We start from the raw sequence: 14,715 nt of genomic DNA, 5'->3' as shown, positions 1-14,715 counted from the left end.
GAGTCTCTGTAGCGTCCAGTCTGTCCTCAGTCCAACATGAGAGGATGAAGATGTAGTATCTGTGAGTCCCCCCTTGTGACCTCTCGTGTCTTGTCCTCTACTCCTGTGAACGCCACATCTTGCCTGTCTCTGACTGGGCAGACCAACGAAAACAACCAAGCAGTTACATAATCAGACTCCAAGGTAAACCTGTGTGGAAAACATTATTCCCCCAATCCATGAAGGTTTGGCAACATTGCCCTATGCTAAGGTTAGATTTATTCAAGTTAACGTTAGCTCAGCGCGAGGGTTGTGATTGGTCAGTGAGATCACGCTCTCATGAGCACCCTGAATGACAGGTACACAGAGATAAAAACTTTATGGATTTTTTATTTGGCTTCCCACTGCGGTTTGTCTGAAGCCTTCATTTAATGTTTTAATCTTGCACTTTAATTAGATATTATCTGTTTTATAATCTGTGTTTTTCTTATTGTGCTTTTTACTTCTATTTTTATGCTTCTTTTATCTTCTCTTAAGCACATTGAATGACCTCTGTGTATGAAAATGTTCTATACAAATAAATTTGCCTTGATGGCCGGTTCGACTCTGGCACAGGGGAAGGGGAGGTGGGAGGAGGGACCAATGATGCATTTGCTTGTTTCTTATGACAGAGGTGGACGCTCCAACTGTCATATACTTCATCCTAACACTCATCTCTTTTCCTACGTGGAAAACAGTGGTGAAAGCAACACGGATAATGAAACACAAGCGTTACCCTCCTTGTTGTCTTTGCTAGAAGCTGTTGAGGAGTGAAATTCTGCATTTTAATGCTACAACCTTTGCTGTTCCTTGTTCGTAGTATTTTTTGCAACTAATCAAGTGCACAGTCGACAATCTGCTTCCTGTTTTACACCCCAGTTCACATGATCGCTCGGGTATGTGTGTGTTTTCAGGTGTGATAGTCTTGGTTTGAAAGCGCTGTTTTGAAATGAAAACGTAGTCGTGCCGAAATACACATTGTTCCTTTAAAGTGACTGAAAAGAAAAGACAAACAGAACGTGAGAAATTGACCTTGAAAGGAATCACAGGGTAAACTCTGAGAGTGTGGCAGATTAATCTGAGCATCAGCTGTTACTGAACACTTCCCCTCAGCTCCGGCCTCTTCAGTTGTTTGAAATACAAATGACCACACTGAAGCTCAACCACACAGGCTTCATTTACATTACATCTCAACACGTAGGTCACACATGCCCTCAAGCTTCCCGGCCTGTCGCCACAACACACACACACACACACACACACACACACACACACACACACACACACACACACACACACACACACCGGGAACCACATTACCACCAACATTTGCCCCTTGACACATACACATTTGTATGTATAACATATACAACTTGCAGATGTCTCCACTTGTATGTTGATTTGTGAAAATCCGGCTGCCATGTGTGCAGCCCCTGGAGTGACTGATGAAACCTTTTAGCGTCGTGCAGTTTCAGGCTGTTACGACTACAGAGTGGCATAGATGAAAATTCATAGCGATCATTATCGTTCCTTTAACTGTGAATGAACTGAGCTTTCCGGTCATTTGTAATTCATCCACACAAACAAGCCTGATGTACCTTTAACCTGCTTCTTAACCCCCTCCCTCCCCCCACTGCCAGCCTTATCAGGTAGCAGTAAATCTGACAAGGCACATGGAACTACTTTCCCCTGCCTGAACGTAGCTGGATCAACGGGATCAGGTGTTGTTTCTTTTTTGTGGGGGGGGGGGGGTTTATTTGCAGGAGATGGAAGTGCCAGGCTTTATAGATAATCAGACTAACAGATGAGCCTTTATCCTGTTCTCACACATGCAGGCCTGGGACACACTTGTTGCACTTTGTGTGTGTGTGTGTGTGTGTGTGTGTGTGCAGACAATGGTGCTGCTGTTTGCCCATCCACCATTGCTGCTGTAAGTTGCCTTACACCTGTGCTTGGCAGCCCTCCCCCTTTTCTTCCAACATACACACATAAACCCCAATCAAACCCCCCCTGTCCACTTTAGTTCTCAGTTTACACTGTGCATTAGCTATTAGTGCTGCACCACAAAGAACAATGTGTATTCAACAGCTCAGATAATGCACGTCTTATCGTTTCATATCAACATGGCAGAGGGACGATATCAAAGGATTCTTCAGTCCCCTAACCTCCCCCCTCCTCCCCTCCTCCCCTCGTAGCTCCACTCATTCTATCATTACTTAAACCCATAACTGAGTAGCACCCCCCCATCCTCCTCCTCCTCCGGTTCCTACTCATAAATGAGGACAAGGAGTGAGAAGTGAGAGGGTGAGGGGAGCGTCGGGGCAGCTGTGGAGGCGGGTGAGTGGTTGGATTTTAGGGGTTCAAAAGCTCACGGGGAGCCGTGGCGTTCTGCTGCGGTTTGAGGGGGCCTTTGTGAAACTGGAGCCCCCAGAGGGGGAGGGAGGGAGGGAGGGAGGGTGGGCGGGAGGGTGGGACACACAACCTCGGCCAGCACAAGCCCAACTCCTTTCCCGCAGTGTCAGCGCCACAGGTGTGTGAACGACAATGCATGTGTGTGTTTGAGAGAGAGAGCCGCGTCCAATCAATGACACACTGTATTGTAATCATGTGTGGACGAGGCCGGCGCTCAAAGGTAAACACAGTCGGGAATAAACTGTTAGGAGCCAGGTACTACCCTCCAATCAGAGCTCTGCATTCAATAGTGTACAGGATGGTGGTGGTGGTGGTGGTGGTGGAGGGAGGGACTGGGAAGCAAGATGTAAAGCACAGCACCTCCGTTATCGCTTCCATAGCTGTTGCTCAACACTTTGCCATAGTAACACTGAGAAACAGACAAAGAAACCAAGTCAGATAAAGCTGGACAGTGAATTCCTCTCTGTACCAGTTGCTAGGTAAAGGACTTTTCTTAATTCCCCACTCCAGCTCCCACATGACCCTCCTGAGACTGAAAAACTAGATTAAACATTTTTTGTCCATGACTCGCCCGCTGTCTCCCTGTAGGGCTGGCAGGGTGCAGCATTTTTGGGATATTTCCCATAAATTATGACGGGCTATCAGTGGGGCCAGCTGTACTCTTGAATCCTGGTATTCAGAGTTGCTATTATGCTTTTATGAATACATCTCTCTCCGCCTGTCACACTGATTCCACCTCTGTATGTGGGGATGCTCAGAACAAAGACGCGTCAAGTGCAACGGCTCACGCTCCCTTTTTTTTTCCCTCCTCGGGCTCATTCACTGTGCCAAACAATTCTCAATCAATATCCACATGCAAATGATCCTTGTGCCCCGCGGGCTGCTTGATAGCCAGGTAGGCAAAACTGTAACCACCATCATGCTGCCTTCAAGTGCCCACTCTAAACTCTACTTCTTTGGCATTTTAGCAGGATGGCTGAGGAGTTGGTACTTAAAATTTACTGTAGTGCAGATTAGGGACCGCACTGAATGATAATTATCACTAGTAATTAATTTGTCAATTACTTTTTTAATGAAAGAATCAATAGTGTGGTTTATGAAAAGTCAGGATATGGTGAATATATGACATTAAACAGTAAATTAATAGTCCAAATTGCTGGTGATAAAGTTTCTATCAATTGAGTAATCTCCTACTAATCATTTCAAAACAGTTCTGAATAGTATTTGCAATTGTCCTCTAGGCAAATATTAACTTATAGTCTGCGTCTTTATTGATGTATTGATTATTCACTTACCATGTCATGTCATAAACCTCTTTAATGCAGCCTTTTAGTATCTCAAGTCTTAAAGGTCAGATCTGCAGTGACAAAGTGCAGCATTTTCCATTCAGTGAACGCACACAGTAATATGTTATATATATATATATATATATATATATACTGTATGTATGTATATGTATATACATATATATATATATAGTATGTAGTGAGTTCCAGGTGGGATAATAGTAAGGGGCAATAAGGAGCAAACATCAAGAATGCATCTCTATAGTTCACCTAAACACACTTGCACATTGGTCAATATACACATATTTATTTATTAATATTTATCTACTTTTAATTTCTATCGTAAACTTGTGGAATTTCTGCGTATTTAACTGTATTTTATTGCATTTTAATTCAGCTGCTGACATTTTAATTTCCCTTTAGATTAATAAAGTCATCTATCTATCTATCTATCTATCTATCTAGAATGAATTACATGGAAGCAGTGATAGCTTAGATTTATCGGCCTATAATGAATTTTTTTGTGTTAATAAACAGTCGTTTCACTTTCAGTGTTTCAGCAGATCAGCGTGTTTGGACAGATTGATGTTGACTGATACGAGGCACACAGATGTTTACTATCAAGTTTTAACATTTGCTCCGTGCACATGAATCAAGCTGCACATGAATCTTTTATCAACTTGTTCCCAATGTGCGTAAAATCCGACAGTCCCTAAAGGTTGCAGAAGTTTCTCATGTGCCACCCCCGGCCCCCCCACCTTCCCTCCACCCCCGCCCCCCAACCTTCCCTCCACCCACCTTCACCCTCCACCCCGCCCTGATATATGCGCGTAATGATTGCCCCCCCCCCCCCCCCCCCCCCCCCCCATACACAACACGATACACACACACACACACGCAAGCACACGCACACACACACATTCACATTCCAGTGGGCGGAGTCGGTGACGTGCAGGGCCGTTTGTGAATGAGCCGCAGAGCGCAGCCTGCAGCTCTCAGATAGAGTCCGGCCAAGCCCAGCAGCAGAGAGAGAGAGAGAGAGAGAGAGAGAGAGAGAGAGAGAGAGAGGAAGGAAAAGTTTGCCAAATGGATTTCTTCGGGGGAGTCAGACCTTTATTATTTTCATATTTTCTCATTAACGGTATATTAATTACATTACAGACTAAAGAAGGTGAGTGTCTTTTTCTTTTCTTTTTAAAAATAGTTTCCCAGAATTCTTTAAAAACTTTATTGTAGTGGAGCACGCGTGCCATGCGGGAGCCTCCTGTAAGAAACTTTAAAACCAGGAAACATTCCTCCTGACTCCCGTGACAGCTGTACAGAGTCTCTTAAGTCTTATTTTAACACACAGCTGCAAGTGTTTACAAATGTCGCTCATCGAAGTTTTTCATATTTAATTATTAATCGATCGATTAGAGAGTGTAAGCTGCTGCATGTGCGCCGCTCTCAGCTTTAACAGCAGCAGGTGAATCCAGGAGAAAGTTTCTGAAAGTTTTGAATCACCCTGTAAACTAATGTTTTTCTCCTGTATCGGCCTTAGAAACTTTATTTTTGACATTATTTACTTATTTTAACATTCAGATACCGACATAATCTGAACAAAGTGTAACCTGTGTAAGTATATGAGTAAATAAATGCAGTATTACATGTGGCAAATAAAACTAAAACTACATTTACTTTAAGTTTTGAAGCTTCTTTTTTTTAAACTAAACAACGTTTTAAAGTTTGATTTGATCAACTTTACTCACTGTCATCCGTACATATCAAATATTAATATCATTAAAGACGATTTCCATCAGTTCTGAGTTGATGAGTTTTAGAGGTTTATTCTCCGGTGCTGACCGTGTTCTCGTGTCTCCACAGAGGTTCTTTTGGATATGAGGGCAACAGGAGGTGAACTGGGCTGGCTGACATGGCCCTTAGAGCAGGGAGACAGGCCCGGGGTGAGTATCTCGCCCTTCTCTCCTCCAGCTCTGTGACTTTTTTTCACTTGGAATTTGCCTCAGGATAAATCTGCAGTGGAACCACATTCACAGGAAGAGTGTGGATGAACTGAGATCCTCCGGTGCAAAAAATATTTGACCATTTGACTTGTGCGGTTAGCCGATGAGCGAGGCCTCGTGTGTGTTTACATGTCAGGTTTCTTTTCTAAAAAAAGAAAGAAAAAAGTGTGGCAGTTAGAGGTTAATGGTGTCCTGTGTCTGGATATGAGAAGGAGTTGTAGGATCCCATGAGGAGCATGTCTGGACTGCACCAGCGCTCAGGCAGACAGGAGAGCTGCTGTAGCTCTGAGCTGGGAATACTTGTGGCTTCTTGTGGTTTCAAGGCTTCAGCTCCAGAATTGTATGTTAGAGAGCAATTAACTTTTAAAGTTTGCAGCATGTGGTACCTCTTTTTTAATGGGGGAGGGTTTTTTTTTTTTTTTTTAGATGCTGCTAATCACCCAGAGCTACCTTTCCCCTTAAACCGGAGGGGAGGGGGAGAGGAGATGTGTCTACAGGCTGCAGCGTTACACCCAAACGCTGCGGTTATCTCTTTGCCAGTATACAGGAGCCTTGTGTGCCGTCTTCCATATTGCGGTTTCAGAGTAATTGACCAGTCAGGCTCATGCAAATTCGCTGTAAACTGCCTCATTTCATGTGCTGATGACTTAAAGGCATGTGCAGATGTGTTGTTCACAGAGACGCACCCAACTTCTAACCAAGAGGTTTGGCTGCTGAAAAAAATCACCTTGATACTGAAGTTATACTTTTAGCACTGAAACGCATCACGTGTTCGTTTGTTGGAAACTGTTTTTATTGAGCACATTTTCTCATGTAACTACCATCACTTATGACAATTATTATTTTAAGTTTTAAAGCCCCCCCCCCCTCATATAAATGTGCACCAGCTGTTTAATAGAGGTGTCGGCTCTGCTGTTGTACATCAGTTTTATATGCAGAGCCACACACTCAGCCAACAAAGCACATTCCTTTAATTAATAGCATAGTGGCTGCATGCACAGAGCAAACCACAGGCCCCCCCGGCCCTGTGGGGGCCAGTTGCTCCTCAAGAACCGAGGTTATGTTAAAGCATGCTGTCACTTTTTTTTTTTTTTTTCCAGAAATACTTGTGGCAGCATTTCGTATGCGAGTTGCAACACTATTTGGGGAAAGATGCCAGTAGTAACAACGGCATGTGAACGACTGGATTGGAAATAATTTGGTATCTTTGCAATGTCAGAAATGCGTTCTCACACAAAAGTCCCTGAGCTCGATTGTTTTACTGTGAGTGCGGGTGGAGTTGAGTTGTTCCTGTTGCAGAAATGTGTCGTTGAACTGAAAGATCGTCAAAAATGTTCAGGGGGAGAAGTCAGTAGTGCGTAGAGCCCCTGGTGTCCCGTCACACTCTGTTTTTGTTTCCAGGTTCAGATTACAGTGGTTGAAGTTTATGGTTCCTGTTTTATTTTTGCCTCCCTCACAGCTTTGGTTCGTCCCAGCATGCTCAGGGGCTCCCCGGGGTCAGTGTTGGTACCTCTAACCTTGTTGGTTTGTGTGGTTTCGTTTAGTGGGAGGTCGTCCAGAGGACTCTGAATGGCTCTCAGTTCTACACCTACTCCGTCTGCAACGTTGGCGAACGGGAGCAGGACAACTGGCTGCGCACCACCTTCATCCAGCGGCGGCCGTCGGCCTCGCGGGTTTTCGTCGAGATCCAGTTCATCGTGCGTGACTGCAACTCTTTCGACGGCGCCTCACTGACCTGCAAAGAGACCTTCAACCTCTTCACGTCAGAGTCGGACGCAGACGTTGGGACGACCTTCCGCAAGGGCCAGTTTAAGAAAGTGGCCACGATAGCTCCTGACGAGATCACCAGCAAAAACGAGATGCGCATCAACAAAGAGACGCGAGTGGTGGAGAGCCTGTCACGAAAAGGTTTCTACCTGGCCTTTCAGGACATCGGGGCGTGCGTTGCGCTCCTCTCTGTCCGGGTCTACTACAAAACCTGCCTGGCCACAGTGAAGAGCCTCGCCTCGTTCCCCGAGACCGTGGCCGGAGGTGAAAACCAGGCTCTCCGGGAAGTGAGCGGAGTGTGCGTGGATAACGCCGTCAGCGAGGAGTTGCCTCGCATCTACTGCACCGTGGACGGGGAGTGGGTGGTGCCGGTCGGGCAGTGCCAGTGCAAACCAGGCTATGAGGAAGTGGAAGACGCGTGTCAAGGTAAGAGTGAACTGTTGAATCTTTGCTGCTTGTAAAGGTCCTTCAGCCACCAGAGGCTTCACACCAGAGAGAGAGAGAGTTTCCCAAAGAGACCGTTTGGCATTGGTCACCTTTGACCTTCTTTTTAATTGTCACATGTTGTAAAACGAGCCTGTGTGGCAGTCTGCAGATATTTATCATAGCTGTTATTATCATTGCTCAGTGGAATTCTCCCCTTGGCTAACACGGCTTCTCTGCGATGGAAGGAATGCCGAGGCCGACTCGTGCATGTCCTGGCATCATCCCTGACCTTGAACCGATACCTGTGAAATTAAGAAATGCGCTTCTGAGTTTCAGCCATGACTTCGAGACATTCAGATTGTTCAAGCACAATTTGCTCGTGTTATAAAATGCTGCGCCCTCTGTGTCATCACAGGCCGAAGACGGGCTCTGAGAAAAGCTCCCATCGAGGTCGTGCCTACTGGTTGTAACCCCTCTGAGCTCTACGGATGTTTCTGTTAATGTCTTTGCGATAATACAGCGTAGGAATATGGTTTAAATGTTGTTTAAATCTGTTGACTCTCCACTTTCGGTTTCATATTCTTGTAAAATAGTACATGACTCAAAGATGGAGCTAGAAGTCCTCGAAGCAGAGTGACAAACAACACTCCAAACTCAAAATCTCTACTACAAAATCTCATTTTAAACATTTATTATACATTTATCTTCTATTTCACTCATATATTGCACTATTTTTTGTGAACCTAAGACTTTGATAAACATATTCAATTCATCCACATCAGTAATTTGGAGAATCTCAAAAGCAGGGCTTCAGTTTTTCAGCATTTGGGCCAAATGAGGGTCAGAAATGGGCCTCGTTACAGAGAGAGTTCTGTGATATGCAACCTTTTGAAAAAGGTGACTTTAAGAAATAGTGTAGAAATGCAGAAAATACCCGGAGACCTCAGAGGGTTAAAACATAAAATAAACACATATTTCATCTGAAGCACAAAACATTTACAAATCCTCTTTATAGTGTTTTATTTTTGTCACAGTCACTTTGAAACCACACATTAAAGAAGTAGTTTAATGGATGTCAGAGTCGTGTTCAGACACTTCACCTCTCACAGGAATAGCTCATGACTTACAGCCTGTTGCATCAGGTGATTTCCTGCTCTCTCATTATCGCCCGTCCTCTTATCTTGATATGGGCGTGCTGCTCCGGAGTCGAACCATCACTCAGGCCTTTGACTTTGTAGTTGTGGTGTATTTTTGTGTTTTAAGTCCTTGCAAAAAAAGGAGGCTTTTATTGTTGTGGGGAGGCTGTCAGTGACTGAAAGTGATGAAAGAAGCTGGGAGGCTACTGTACTGTGATGGATTAGCATCTTTAAGGCTGGTCTCGGGGGGGAGGAAGCTTCTGACTTTGTTCGTCTCAGGCATCACAGAGAGCGGAGGCCCCTGTGCGTGTGATCAGGGACGCCGACGACATGTCCCCCCCGTCTGCGTCGGCATCCGCCCCCCCCCCCTCCTCTCTCTCCTCCTCTGTTTGCACAAATGTGCTGAGCCTCAGCTCTGGGGTGTGTGGTGTGACTGCAGCAGTGTACGTTAACATACAACACAGGCCGGCATGTGAGGGCCTGTCGAGATCTGCTCCATGACAGAGCACCTAAAGACTCCCGTCAGCCCCAAGTCCCCCCCCTCCCCCTCCTGTTTGTACACACACACACACACACACACACATGACCTGAAACACACTGACACACAGGTATGAACGCCGTGGAACACACGCCTCGGACTACAATTGTAAATCCACATGCGGCCCGTCGTTTGCTCCCCTCCCCCCTCTGTTTGGCAACAGGCATGATAAGTGATGAAGTTTTCTGTCAATGCATCATTTTTAGCTGCGGGAAAGTGCCAGGGAAGATGATTAAGGAGGAAGGCGGAGGCGGAGGAGGAGGAGGAGGAGGAGGAGGAGGAGAGGCAGGAAGGAATGAGAGAAAAGTCATACAAAAGCAATAGAGAGGCTGTTTTTAGTGGAGGGGTGTGATTCTTTTTGGAAAACACAGAGAGAGGTGAGGACTGGAATGTAAAGGTAGGAGAACAATGAAGAGCTGTGTTTCCCTGCGAGGGCTGGAGGAGCCCACCTCCACCTCCACCTCCACCTCCAACTCCTCCTCTCCCGCTTGGTTGGTACATTCCTGATCAGTTTGCCGAGGAGGAGCCTCCCAACATTACTCCAGACCTGTGGAATGCCCAGGGGAGGAAGAGCAGCTCCGGGTCAAGCCCTCACATAAAAATGACTAAACAAAGAAATCCCCACCACCACCACCCCCCCACCCCCCCCCCCCCCCCCCCCGCAAAAAAAAAAAAAAAACCTACCGAGATGAAGTCAAATGAGAGGTCTGAGACACGTGAGGGCAGCCGGAGATGGACATGAATCACAGGGTTGCAGCGCAGGGCTCCAGACGCACGGCTCAAAGGGCTTTAAATGGATTCACATACAGACACACAGTTAATCATCCTCCCCACTTCTTTCCTGTTTGGGGGGGGTCGGGGGGCGGGGGGACCCACAAAACTTCAATTGTGGTGTTTTTTTCTAACTCGGGTTAAAAGTTTCCATGTTCGTCGATGTGATCACTCAGTTTTACGGCTCCTCAGCCCCGAAGGACCCCGTTAAAATAGAAATCTGTGACTTTATCTGGTTTTCGTCTCCGTCTCGTCATCTCGGCTTCCACATCACTTGTCCGTCAAACTGTGACCCCCCCCATCACCACCACCACCACCACCACCCTCCCGTCGAGGTATCTGTAGGTGGCATGTGCACGTCCGTCGCTCATGCTAACTACAGAGTCCTTCTCTCTGGACAAACAAACTGTAAAGATAAAACACATCTCTTCCTGCGCCGCAGAGACCCACCGCAGTGTTTAGAGCAGCAAATGTAAAAGCTTTTATGAAGCGGTTGTAAATCATATCAGCCGCGGAGGCCGAGCACAGAGCTGGCCTTTGTTTTTAATCTGAGCTTCACAGACCACTATAAAGCAGAATTATTTTTACTCTTAACACACGAGCATCAAACTATAAACTGCTCTTATTACCACGTTCCTCCTCAGACTGCTGAAGGCTGTCTCTCTCTCTCTCTCTCTCTCTCTCTCTCTGTGTTTCACTTTGTTTGTCCTTTACCAACAGAACTAAAACTTTTATTACAGACACTTTTATTTCAGATTCTGCTGAAATACAAAGATTAAAACCGTCTTTCTACTTAAATACTCTTTTATATTAAAAGTAAAACTAATCGTTGTGCAGAGTGGCTCCTATATATATTATGATATTATATTACTAGATTATTATTACTCATGAATTAACATGTTAATGTTTCACCTGGTGGAGCTGGAGATGGTTTTACATACCTGTGATTTAATACGGACACTGATGCATCATATCTTAATCTTAGTAGGAACTAGGTGCAATGTAATAAGAGAAAAGTGCAGTATTTACTGAAACAGTACAGTAGGAGTACAAAGCAGCATAAAATAGTAAGTACAAGTACATCAAAATTATACCTAAGTACAGTACTAGAGTAAATTAGGGTTAGGGTTAAAAAATAACAAAGGATGTCGGGCTTTTAATCTTCGTGAGAAAACAAACTTTCTTTTTTTAAATTCTGGAAAAAAACAGAAATCTGGACTTTTTTTGTAATTAAGTGGTTGAATCGTTTTTAACCCCGACAGCAGCAGCAGCAGCGCTGTGGGTTTCCACTTGTGACTCACTGTTGACACTGACACAGTTTTCCTCCGCTGCCTATCACGCCCTTCCTTACCCATAATCCTCCCTGGCACAAAAGAACGGCATACCGCGTGTCACCCCCACAAAGGAACCGCGGGCTGCCCCGGCTGGTCCTCGGGATTGTGTTTAACCGTCCAGGTCCACACCTCATCAGCCGCTCTAAAGCCTCAACAAACAGCGCTTAATCCCACATCACGGTTCCCACAGGGCCGCGTTTATAAAGACACACACGCTGTGGAATATTTGGACCGCTGGCGGCAGTTTTTCGGTGTCTTGGAGAAAATGGCGTCTTGGTGGAACAACTGTCCACTGAGTTCCAGTAAAGTTATTATTCCTTTGGCCAACGAGATTCCAGTAAACCGTTCTCTCTCTCTCTCTCTCTCCCCCCACATCCCCCCCTGTCCATGTCTCATCCACAGCTGATGTAACAAACAGTCGGTGACTAAGTTGTAGTTGTGCGACTGTACGCCGTGGTGAGTGATTTGTATGGGTAGTAATTGACTTGGGTGTGTTTGTGCTTTTTAAGCGAACTAACTACTGGTTCTGCTGCTTTCTTGCCTTTGTGCAACCTCTCCTCTACCTCTCTCCCCACATCCTCGCCGTCCCTGAAGACTCCCTCTGTTTTAACCTCAATTATCCGCCTCTCGTCTTCTATTTATTTGATGCTTTCTTATCTCAACACATAACTCCCATGACCATTTCACGGTCCTTAATGCATTTTTACTCAAGAGACGCTCGCTGTTGCGCAAGATGTCCCAAGTACAACAAACTGACAGACAAACAAAAAGTTTCTCCTTCATGTGTTGTGTTCTTCTTGTTGGTGAAATCACAGAGCGGCTGTTATTTTTGGAGGCAGTTCTTTTTTTTTTTTTTTGGTGCAGGTCATGAATATGACACCGATAAAGTTTAAACATCCCGTTTCACACGGCCCTGATGGAACTGTTTCGACTGTATACACTTCTCCTCTCGCTCTCTGATAAATACTTCTCTCCGCGACCGACTCCTCAAGATAAATACAGGCTGAATTTGAACAATGCTGCAAATCAGAGTTGTTTTTAGTGGAGAAGAAAAGACAAAGTGGTTAATGCATAAACATTTAGTGAAAGGTGAAATGTCTCAGTTTTAGGATTTGAATCCCTGATCGTTCTCTTGGAGACACAATCACCCCAGACCTTTTTAAAGACCGAGGTCTCTTTCAGCTTTATCTGATGCGGGAGTATAGAAAGCAACGCGAACGTGGCACCGCACCTCAGGATCTCTGGGATTTGATTTAGTTGGTTTACAGTGGATTTCACATAAGGGAATCACCTCACTCCTGCAGGATAATCACCACAACGAAATTTTCTGCTCTATCGAACTCCCCTGGCTCATGGTCTCTGTCGCTGGTCTCACAAATGTAAAAAAAAAAAAAGAAAGCATCTTATCAGACATCGTTTTGCATTTAGAGGCACAGGCTGGATGCAGTTTCTCTTTTTCTTCCTCGGCTCTGGAAAGCCGCCGTGATTATTTTGAGTTGGTGGATTCCTCAGATCTCGTGCCAAGGTAACGTCTGCCCAGCAGGCAGAACTAGTGGGGAGTTGGTTAGATAATGGGGGGGACTCTGAAGGCGCTTTCAAGTGGTATCATGCACCGTCTTGTCGGGTCACGTTTTAGCAAACAGAAACACTGGCAATTACTGCGAAGAAGATGACAGGAAATGTTGCAAAAGAGGAGATCAAGTGGCCCCTGCGGCTCTTTAATGTGAATCAGAGCTAATCGTACTGTTGTGGTTTAATAAGTGTGATCGGTTTGATGGCCAAACCTCTGAGATGTCAGAACGCACGGAAACCACTTGGTGTCAACTTGCTGATATGTTACCTTTGGCTGCACTTCATACTGAAGCTAATGATGTTCTGTTTAACACCTTAGCTCAAACCGACTCCTGTTAGCCTGTAGCGAGGGCGGTGGGAAAAGAAATATGATGATATCTACACGTTTTCTCTCTTTGCACAAAATACATTTAAAGCTGCAGGTATTGATTTATTTGCACAACACACAACATCGGATTTGTTATGAGCATAGACTGTAGATAAAGATGGACGTAGCCTCCATGATGTCACCAACAGGTTTCTGAGGAGCGGTTTTGAAGCTCAGAGTGAGCTGCTCTACTGTCGCCATCTTGGCAGCATCTGACTCTGCCCCTAACTCCAGGCTAATCCAAAAAATGGTCAAAGAGGTGGGGCGTGAGTGGAGCCAAGACTTCAGTGGATATCGCTTTGTGGCAAGAATATGCTCAACCACCAGTCACTCAAAGAGGCCACGTCCTCAATCCTCTATAACCTTAGTCCTTAATAAAATGTAAACAGGTGAGTTATATAAACAGGTGTCACGAAGGAGGAAATTAGCTCTAGAGACCAAAACTGTTTATGCACCAGGCTGTAAACATGTTTATTTCTGCTGTAAAGTTGGACATTTTAACATGGGAGTCTATGGGGACTGACTCACTGTTGGAGCCAGACTCTAGTGGCCATTAGAGGAACTGCAGCTTCTGGTTCTTCACTGTTGATGCTTCATTTTTCATCCTCGGAGGATGATGCTTAGTTTTGACCACATGAAGCTGATTCTACCAAGTTGAACAAACAATAACGTTAGCAACCAACAGACACAAAGCAACACGTGTGTTAATTAAAAACAGAAACAGGCGACTTGTGACCTCCACGACTTGCTTCATGGCTAACCAGCTAGCTGCTAACCGGTTTCGTGAGAGCGGAGTTTTGTGTGCTGGAAAAACAAAATGATGAGTAGGGGTGAGGGGGTGGGGGCGGGGATTTGTGCAGAGCCGTGTGTTTAAATGCATTTAACTGAATTAGGCTGTAAGTATCCTCCATTAGTGAAATCACTGAGCCTCAGCAGTTCTTGTTCTGTGCAGCGTGTGTGTGTCGGCCGCGGTGGAAGTCGGGACATATTTCCTCTTGGTGACATTCCTGAGCCTGGAGGCAGTGTGTATCCGTGTGTGTGTGTGTGTGTGTGTGTGTGTGTGTGTGTGTGTGGGGGGGGGGGGG

At 45.4% G+C, this 14,715-nt stretch overlaps 1 protein-coding gene across 2 annotated transcripts in view; it reads left to right on the top strand.

The window, feature by feature from the left end:
• The first annotated feature begins 4,763 nt into the window (after positions 1-4,763).
• The window catches only part of epha2 (EPH receptor A2), a 53,146-nt gene continuing 43,194 nt past the window's right edge, over positions 4,764-14,715 (top strand). For both annotated transcript variants that reach the window (XM_022753148.1, XM_022753147.1), the window contains exons 1-3: positions 4,764-4,887; positions 5,580-5,659; positions 7,264-7,912. In XM_022753148.1, coding sequence (XP_022608869.1) covers positions 4,803-4,887; positions 5,580-5,659; positions 7,264-7,912 — 814 coding nt within the window. In that variant the 5' untranslated portion in view covers positions 4,764-4,802. The remainder of the gene's footprint in view (positions 4,888-5,579; positions 5,660-7,263; positions 7,913-14,715) is intronic.

Source organism: Seriola dumerili, unplaced genomic scaffold (genome assembly GCF_002260705.1).
Source record: "Seriola dumerili isolate Sdu_G_001 unplaced genomic scaffold, Sdu_1.0 BDQW01000190.1, whole genome shotgun sequence".
Classification (NCBI taxonomy): domain Eukaryota; kingdom Metazoa; phylum Chordata; class Actinopteri; order Carangiformes; family Carangidae; genus Seriola; species Seriola dumerili.
The sequence above is the reverse complement of the archived record's forward strand: the minus strand, read 5'-3'. Positions and strand labels throughout refer to the sequence as shown.